Genomic DNA, 8,035 nt, shown 5'->3' on the forward strand with positions numbered 1-8,035 from the left:
CGCAGGCCCAGGCACCGTGTGGCCGCGCACCAGGCCTGAAGACGCCTGTGGGAAGCGGCCCCGGTGTGTGTCAAAGCAGCTGAGCAGAAAGACGCAAGCAACGGCGCGAGCACTGTCAGGCCACAGCTGCCAGGAGCTGCCACTGTCCGTTGGAGCCTTCAGTGTAATTCCGGTCTGTACGGGGGTGAACACGCTATTAAACACTTCATTAAATTGTCTTCCTGTTCACACGAGACTTGGCCTAGATGATTTCCCGAGGTGGCTCCCGGCTCTCATGCGCTGGCCTGTGCCCCCAACTTCTATTTTGGAGGCCTAACCTGCAAGGTGACCGTGTCGGCGTTGGTTGACTCACGCAGGCGGACTGGTGCCCTTTCCAGAAAGCGTAGAGCTCCTCTCCTGGCATGTGCTCACCTGGAGCTCACAGAACAGCTTCCAGAACAGGGCAACACAACTGTCTTACTCTGCCGCAGCAGCCCAAGGTCCTAGGCCACCTGTCAGAAAGTCTGCTCTGCCTCAAAAGTCATCTGTGGGGGTGTGAGGCATGCTCAGTGGCGGTTCTAGAACCTGCTGCCGTCTCAGCATGCTGGGTTTGACTCTAAGGACGTTTATAGACAGCAGCCCAGCAATGAGTTCCTGAGCAGGCTGCAATTTCCTGGTGGTGACCTGCGCGGTGGCCCCCAACCAACCCCAAAAGTAGTAGTGAGGGAGCGGCTTCCCCTGAGATGTTTGGGACAGCCTCAAAGCTGGCACGTGGGTACTCCCGAAGCAAGGTCCCCCTGCTTGGCAGACGGCTGCGTTCTGAGCGGGTGTAGGGTTTTCGCCAGAAACACGCCTGAGAACCCTGTCTCTGGCAGGGCGGACTCCTGGTCACATACTACCTGCTTTTCATCAGGCCAGGCCAGGCCAGGCCAGGCCAGGCCACCCTCTGCTCGCCCGTCTGCAGCTGCCCCCTTAACGTCGTGAGCAGCCTTCCGCAGGGACGTCCCTGCTTGCTACTCAGAAGCTGCCTGCACCGTAAATGTGTCTTAAACCAGCTTGACCCTCGTGTGTGCACAGCTGAAGCTGGGCTGCAGGACCGGCCACCACCGGGTGCCAGCTGTGCCTGCCTGCCTGGGATGAAGGGCCTGGGCAGGCGCAGCTGCAGAGACCCTGTCCTGAGTGCTGGATGCGCCCCATTTGGAACCAGCTTGGTGGGAGCTTCGGACTCTGAGCACACTGCTGTGAGCGGTCTCCTCTGGGGCCCTCCCCGGGGCACGTGTCCTGGCTCCCCAACCTGGAAGCTGCCCATGCCCCATCCTCCCCTGGGCAGCTGAGCTCCTGCCCCTTTGCTGGGACGCCCACCTGCCGAGGGTCCCCATTCCTGGCCCCTGGGCTGCCGAGAGCCCTCGGCACCGTGTCACGCCTGGCTTGCTCCCGGGGGAGACCAGACACGTTCTTGTAAGTCAGTGTCTCACAAGTACGAACCGAAATCTTTGCTTAACAGGTTTATTTTAGCAGCTCGGGTTTATTGCGTTGTGCATGTTTATTCTGCTTGGGGTCTGTCTGCCCTGTGTAGGTGGCGGAGCCACTGGCTAGTTGAGCCGTGCGTCTGGTGCCCGCTGCTGCTGGAGCCGGCCTGGAGGCCTTGGGCCGGTTGTGACTTCTCAGAGAACGTCGCTTCGCAGTGGCTTTGGTGCCAGGCTTTCTTCTTCTCTCTCAAACCCTGAGCAGACCAGCGATCTGCCCTTGGGGAGGCGGGCACAGCACTGGCGCAGTTCCCGGAGCGCAGCCTGGCACTTGGCCTCCGCATAGCTGTTGGCTGAAAGACAAGGTTACGCTCTGTCGTGCGCTCTGGAGGCCCAGGCACCCTGCGTGGGGCTCGGGTGGTCTGACTGCAGCGCCAGGCTTGTCGGCAAGAAGCTGCTTTCCAGAGGGCCAAAGGCTCTCACACCCTTCCCCTCCCCCTTCCTCTTGGCGCTGGCCCCGAAGCCCCTCTGCACGTTCTGGCCACGGGGCCTTTGCTGCTTTGGCTTCCCCACGCCTGAGCTTCAGGGCCTGCTCGCTGCAACGGGGTTGTGGGCACTGCGGACGCCTGCTGGCCACCGGGCTACTTCCTGCCGGGCCCTGGACAGCGACCCTGGGCCCCAGTCCTGAGCCCGCCACCGCTGTGCAGGGCTCGCTCTGGACAGCAAAGAACTGAGTCCAGAGCTCTCCAGTTGTGACCTCCACATGGTGGCCGCGCAGTCATCTCCTAGCCCCCCCAGGGATGAGGCCAAACAGTCTGTGCACAGCCCTAGGGTAGTGCCACCTTAGCTGTGTTTCCCCTTCAAACCAGGGAGCAGAGATGTTACAAAGTATTCCTCCTTCAGGGCCAACGGGAGGGATAGGTTAGAGGAAGTCCACAAACCAGGGTTTTGTGCTGGGGAGAATGACAGTGGCCAGTTGTAAAATTCACACACTTGCTCACAAGTCCTTCCTCTTCCTGGTCTGTGGAGATGATGCTCTGCCCTTCCATCCTGACCCCCGCACCGTCCGGACCCCTCGCACCTGCCACCATCGCAGCCGGTCTCTGCTCAGCTTCAGGTCACGCCTCTGGTGGCTCCCACCCCACCCCCGCCCACAGGCCCTAGATGGCGCAGGCAAGCCTGGCCGAGGCAGGCCTTAAGCCCAGGCCGAGATCACCTCACTTTATTTTCAGCATCTTGGGTGACAGTTACAGCAGCGTTCTGGGGGAGTCAGTATTCTTTGCTAAGACAATGAACGTTTGCTCTCAGTTCATAGTGTAGAAATTGAGCATAATACCACCTTGTAAACATTTCTGTATGGCACAGGCTTGCTTCTGGCACGGGTCCTTCTGTGGCATTTCCAGAAAACTAAAATGAAACAAAAAGAGACATTTTTATTTTGTGTTTACCACGATCTTAGAGCCCTTTTAGACGGACTTCTTGAGACAAGCAGTCACACTTGCTGGAAAACAATGACACTGAAAATTCTCTTCCCACTCAAGTAATCAACTGTAGCTTTACGGCCTCCGCCTCATTCAGCGTGGAAGACAGAAGCAAGCTGACGTGGTCCAAAAAGCCTTCGGTGCGATTGTGCTGGTGGAGTCGCCCGCGCCACAGCCCTGCGCCCCCACAGCTGGCCCCGCGCCTGCCCGGCTACCGCGGCAGCCCCTGGAGCCTCCCCCCATTCTCCTGTGTGCGCACCCGAAAGCCAAAGCCCTGGGGGGTCCAAGGCCGCAGCTGTCATGCCCGAGGGTCTTCCTAAAGGAAACGCTCACTTGTCATGGACTCAAACCATCCCGACCACTGGACCCAGAACTTTCCTCAGCAGGCAGCCACGCGGTCTGGGAACCAGGCAGGTGCTGGCGGCCTGCGGCGCTCGCGGGAGCCCGCTTATGTGCAACCTCGAGCCAGAGGAGCGATTCCAGTGCTTGCGAGTTTGCGCACCGACTTCCAGGCACTCGGAGACACAACTTGGGGAAGGAAAAGGCCCGGGAGCCTTTGCAGCTTGTGCCACCGGTGCCGGCAGCTTCTGCCCCGCCTCTGGTCCCTGGGTTAGGCCGGCCGGGCTGGGAACAGGAGTGAAACCTAGACATTCACGGGCCGGGAGAAGGAAAGGCGGGCGAGTTGCGGGCGCTCCTCTAGGTCAGTACCCAGTCCTTGGCGAGCAGGGTGGCTGTCCTGCAGCAGGCGCTGACCGTCGGGGACTCATCGGGCCCAGGCCCAGTGGTGTCGTCCAGCGAAGGCTCTGTGGTGCGCTCCCAAGGGCTCGGTTTCAAGTTACGTGTCCTGACTGGGTGTGTTCGTGGACTGGCGCTCTGCCCGCGCCCCCTCTCTGCAGTCCCGCCTGTGGGGCTCTGCACGACCCTTCCTAAGCTTGTGTCCGTGAGCAGTTGTTCAAGCCACTCCCGCCCCCATGCCCCGCGCTGGGTACACTGCAGTGGGGGGCGAGGCGATGGCCCGGCGCGGGGGGCGGAGGCGCGCATCTTCCCAGGGCCGCGCACCTGCGGAAGACGGACGGTCAGCGCGGGGCCGGGCACAGCGGCGCGCACGGGCAGGGCGGGGCACGGGCAGCGGGGTACGTACCGGGTTAATCGTGGGGTAGAAGCCGAAGCAGCAGCTCCCGCACCCCCCTGACCTGTCGGGGAAAGCACAGTTCAGGGGCGCCGCCGAGACCGCGCAGCGCAAGGTGCCCGGGCCACCCGCGTACCGTGGCGTGGTGCTGGATCTGCCACAGGCGAGAGCTGCTGTCCATGTAGCGCCCCTCGGGGTAGAGCTGCCACATGAGAGGCAGCTGGGACGTGCGGAGGTGACTCGGCCTGGCCGCGTCACCTAAGGGCACCTGCACCTGCTTCACTCGCGCCCTGAGGCAGCTCGTCTCCTGGGGAGAAGTGACGGAAAACAAGAGCGGACTTCAGATCGCGGCGGCTGCAGGGGGCTGAGAGCAGCGCGCGTCAGTAGGGAGCCGGCAGTTACCTCCTCCAGGACAGCCACCCACGTGCGCTGGTGCTCGTCGCGGTAGACGCCTTCCCGGTGGGCCCAGAGGCGATCGGGTGGGGCCCCCGCGTCCTCTCCTGCCATGCTGGGCTGTGGCTTCCAATCCTAGCCCTGCTTTTCTGCACCTAAGCCTGCAGTGCCCACGCACAGGACACACGTGTGACTTGGGTTGAAAGGACTCACCGCGGGCACGGCGACCGGCCGGGTGACCACTGAGCACAGCCAGAGCCTCAGGAGCAGCCTGGCGAGGGCCCACCTCTGGTGGGCCACCTGCCGGGTCCCCAGGTGAACGTCGGTGCAGGCGGGCCCCCCGTGCAGAGACGGGCTCTACACTGAGGCGAAACGTTTGCTTTAGGCCCGTTTACTTAGGTCCCTTACAGTGGCTGCACGTTTCCAGAGGGTTGACGGAGGGGAGTGTCGCGCTGTGACAGGCTTTCGGGACCGTGGTGGTTGAGAGATGAGTGAGAACAGATGGCAGCTCTCCATCCAGCCCCTTTGCACTGGCTGCCGTGTCGGGCCCGGACAGGCCCTGCGCCCTGGCGAACCGCTGCCGGCAGCCCAGGAGGCGCCGCGCCCCTAGCCGTGTGGCGCGGGAAGGGCGCAGCGCCGCTTCCCACATCTCTGCCACCAGCACAGCAGAGAGGCAGCGGGGACTCTGGCCACGGACACAGGCCTCTTCCCAGGAGCTGTTAGCGGGAGGCGGCTGCAGTGCAGGTCAGGCTTTGCCCCCAAAGCCCGAGCAGAGAGCAGGCTCAGCAGCGCAAACCACGGCAACTGTGGGCACGGAGCGAGTCCGCAGCCTGAGTCGCATTTGTCTTTGCTCTTGGCCGCGTGGCTCGCCTTCCCTGAAGGGAAGGCGCAGCTGCCGCACTCAGCACTCCGTCTCACCTCAGGGAACCACCACAGCCCTTCTGCCATGAGGGGGTTTGTGAGCCCTCGGCTGTGCACACTCCCAGTTCACAGACCCCCGAGAACGGAGCCCTTCTCTGGAACTACCACCGGACTTCTTCCCAGCTGTCCCGCTGCAGCGGGCGCCACCGAATTGACACAAACGCCCCCAAGCAGCGGGCTCCTGCAGCAGCTGTCTGTCTGCCTCCCCTGTGCACAGCGCTCGCCACTTACGGCAGCAGTGGCATCTGTGTCGAGGCAAAGCTCACAGCCTGGCCTCCGACACCTTACCGCGCTCCGCGCAGTCAGCGCAGGCCTGCTCATCGGCACTGCGTGAGTGGCGGCGGAAGGGGCTGGGGGCCCGTGACACAGACTGCCTTGTCAAAGCCAGCTCTCTTGCCTGCAGCGCTCTCGGTTGCTGTGTCTCCCGCCGAGGCCTAAGGGACGAGCGGCGCGGGCAGCCGGGGCATCTGCTGGCGATATGAACCGCATTCAAGTCTGGCTACACACACAGCTCAAAACAGTGTGCCCTGTGTCTACTTTAGGAGTGATCGAGGGCTAGGGGCTGAGGGCCAGCTCAGATCCTGGGCCTGCAAGCACTGACGTCAACGGGGAAGCACCCCAGCAGACTCGAGCACACAGGAGCCCTCGGCTGGGCTGCTCCGAGTCACTACGAAGAGGCTGATGAGTCACCACGGGACCTTCCCAGAAGAGAGGCGGCCTGCTGTGCTGCCACTGGTGGGCGGGACGGAGCCCAGCGTCACAGGCGCCCTCGGCACACAGGCCTGGGCCTGGCAGGCACCGAGCAGATGCATGTTCCTTACAGGCCATCTGTTCGCAAAACTGCAGGCCCCTGACTGACATGTCTCTTCCAAGTGGAGCGCAGTTCGGGTCCGGGGGCAGGATGACCCACAGATACCCAATGCCGCTCTGCAAGGATGCAACTGGCTGCCTGTTCACAGGGACTGCGGCTAGCGTGTCTGTACAGGATGGGCCCAAGGACTCGTGGGAAGTCTTCTGCGGATTACGTGTTCACTGCCCGACACCCTCACCCAAGGGCTGCCTTAGGTGGCAAAACCACCTTTTTTCCTTCACAGAATGAGTTTTTTGGTGCCTTCTACAGAAGTCTAATTTGCTTTTTCCCTCGGTGTTTGAATACTTTGTAAGCATTAATCCATTAGACACATTTTATTTGAAATCCACGGAGTCATCCAGTGACAGTGCAGGAAACTACCAGAACTGGGCCCACCTCAGGGCCCTGGCTGTGGATCCTGATTCAGCCCCACTGGCCGTGAAAGCAGCTCAGCCGCAGAGACGTGAAGGACAAGTAACTCACTTAGCGCTTCCTGTGTGTAATCTTTACTGCACCTGACTGGAGCGCCCGAAATCAAGGGGGAGGGAAGACACAGAGAAGTCAGGACTTGCAGATCACACGGCTCTAACACTGCAGCAGTAGTCCCTTGAGTGTGTCACACAACACCCTTGTCACAGGTGTGGAACGTTAGGGCTCACTGCGTGGCCTCAGTCATGACTCGGTGGCTGCACACACAAAGGACTGGCATGTACGAGAACTCAGCAAGCCCCAGGTAGAGCAGCAGCGAATTGCCCCTGCAGGAGGGCAGTGAAGGCCACACCTGCTGCCAAACTGACCCTTTGGGGAAACTGACATGACCCAAGGGCCTTGCTGGAAATTTCAGCACAGCCTCTCCATTGGGGACAGTTGTCTTGGGGCGCCGGGGCCTGGGACCCTGGCACCTTGAATTCTGCACGCACATCAGTGTGGCGAGACTCGCGCTGCGATGCGCTGGGAGCAAACAGCAAAGCCACGTCTTTCCCAGCACTGCCGAGACCGCAGGCCCGGGGACAGGCCGCTGCCGCACCGCCCACAGGGAGGCTGGCCCCCCGCTGGGGACACAGGGCCTTGGGAGCCAGGCTCAGTCTTGCGGCCAGGTGCAAGTGCTCCCCTAGGAGTGGGGTGGTCTGTACTCCCGGAGGCACGTGGGACGACCTGCCCTGCTCCCTGCCACCACCGCCAGCCAGCCACCGTCACCGCTGCCGGTACAACCCCGCCCTGTCTGACAGGGTCAAGAGCAGGTGCGTGAGCGGGTGTGTGTCCTGGGCGCTCCCCGACCTTGAATCCAAGCTCAGGCCCCTGCCCCTTCCCTGCATCCAAGAAACAGACAACTAGAAGATTCGGCAGAAGGCGCAGCCGCCAAGCTAAAGAGTGAGACTTTCAGCTACAGAACAACAGTGCATCTGCCAGAGGTTACTCACATGAATGTAATGTTTCTTGGGCTACTTAATCCGCCTCGGGGAGAGCGAGGCTCAAACTTCCAGACGCCCCACCCGGGCCACTGCAGCCGGGATCGGGATCGGGAGCGGGAGCGGGAGCGGGAGTGGGTCGGGGTCGGGGTCTGCGCGGCAGCCGGGCGAGCCGAGGGGGCCTCCGCGCCCAGGTCGGCCGCCCCGGAGTTACGAGTTACGAGGCCGCCGGAAGTGGTCCGGGCAGTTGGACAGACTCTGGGGCCGCTCCTGCTCCTCAACCCCGGGAACTGACAGCTGAGCCGTGCTAGGGCCCAAAGTGCAGAGCGCGTCCAGCGGTCGCAGGCCGCTTCCCAGGGCCGCGCCGGTGCGTGCAGGCCGCGCGCGCCGCTGCTCTGCGGCGGGGC

The 8,035-nt window shown here is 62.5% G+C and overlaps 2 protein-coding genes across 4 annotated transcripts in view; one reads left to right on the forward strand and one right to left on the reverse strand.

Moving 5' to 3' along the window:
• Nucleotides 1-1,486: 1,486 nt before the first annotated feature.
• Nucleotides 1,487-8,020, reverse strand: LOC101624535 (protein p13 MTCP-1). 3 transcript variants are annotated; one of them, XM_004695201.2, is made up of 7 exons: nt 7,641-8,020; nt 4,458-4,609; nt 4,192-4,362; nt 4,068-4,119; nt 3,186-3,985; nt 2,785-2,852; nt 1,487-1,798 (listed from the first exon to the last, which is right to left on the reverse strand). In XM_004695201.2, exons 2-4 carry the CDS (start codon nt 4,560-4,562, stop codon nt 4,072-4,074), a joined length of 324 nt encoding a protein of 107 aa, XP_004695258.1. In that variant the 5' UTR covers nt 4,563-4,609; nt 7,641-8,020; the 3' UTR covers nt 1,487-1,798; nt 2,785-2,852; nt 3,186-3,985; nt 4,068-4,071. The 3 variants fall into 3 exon arrangements, with proteins under 3 accessions (XP_004695258.1, XP_012589967.1, XP_012589966.1); XM_012734513.1 differs by having other exon boundaries at nt 4,458-6,738; XM_012734512.1 differs by lacking the exons at nt 4,068-4,119; nt 4,192-4,362; nt 4,458-4,609; nt 7,641-8,020 and having other exon boundaries at nt 1,487-1,791; nt 3,635-3,980.
• Nucleotides 6,289-8,035, forward strand: part of BRCC3 (BRCA1/BRCA2-containing complex, subunit 3) — a 10,912-nt gene continuing 9,165 nt past the window's right edge. Inside the window, exons 1-3 of the mRNA XM_004695202.2 lie at nt 6,289-6,371; nt 7,335-7,460; nt 7,727-7,865. Of these exons, the coding sequence (XP_004695259.1) occupies nt 6,289-6,371; nt 7,335-7,460; nt 7,727-7,865 (348 nt within the window). The remainder of the gene's footprint in view (nt 6,372-7,334; nt 7,461-7,726; nt 7,866-8,035) is intronic.

Source organism: Condylura cristata, unplaced genomic scaffold, assembly GCF_000260355.1.
Source record: "Condylura cristata isolate star-nosed mole 26May11 unplaced genomic scaffold, ConCri1.0 scaffold00057, whole genome shotgun sequence".
Classification (NCBI taxonomy): domain Eukaryota; kingdom Metazoa; phylum Chordata; class Mammalia; order Eulipotyphla; family Talpidae; genus Condylura; species Condylura cristata.

Coding starts and splice junctions, on each gene's coding strand:
- LOC101624535 (XM_012734512.1), bottom strand. CDS start 3,967: ATGCGCGCCTCCGCCCCCCGCGCCGGGCCATCGCCTCGCCCCCCACTG. Junction 2,853..3,634: donor CCCTGCTCGCCAAGGACTGG/GTACTGACCTAG, acceptor GTTTCATTTTAG/TTTTCTGGAAATGCCACAGA. Junction 1,792..2,784: donor CATACAGAAATGTTTACAAG/GTGGTATTATGC, acceptor TTCAGCCAACAG/CTATGCGGAGGCCAAGTGCC.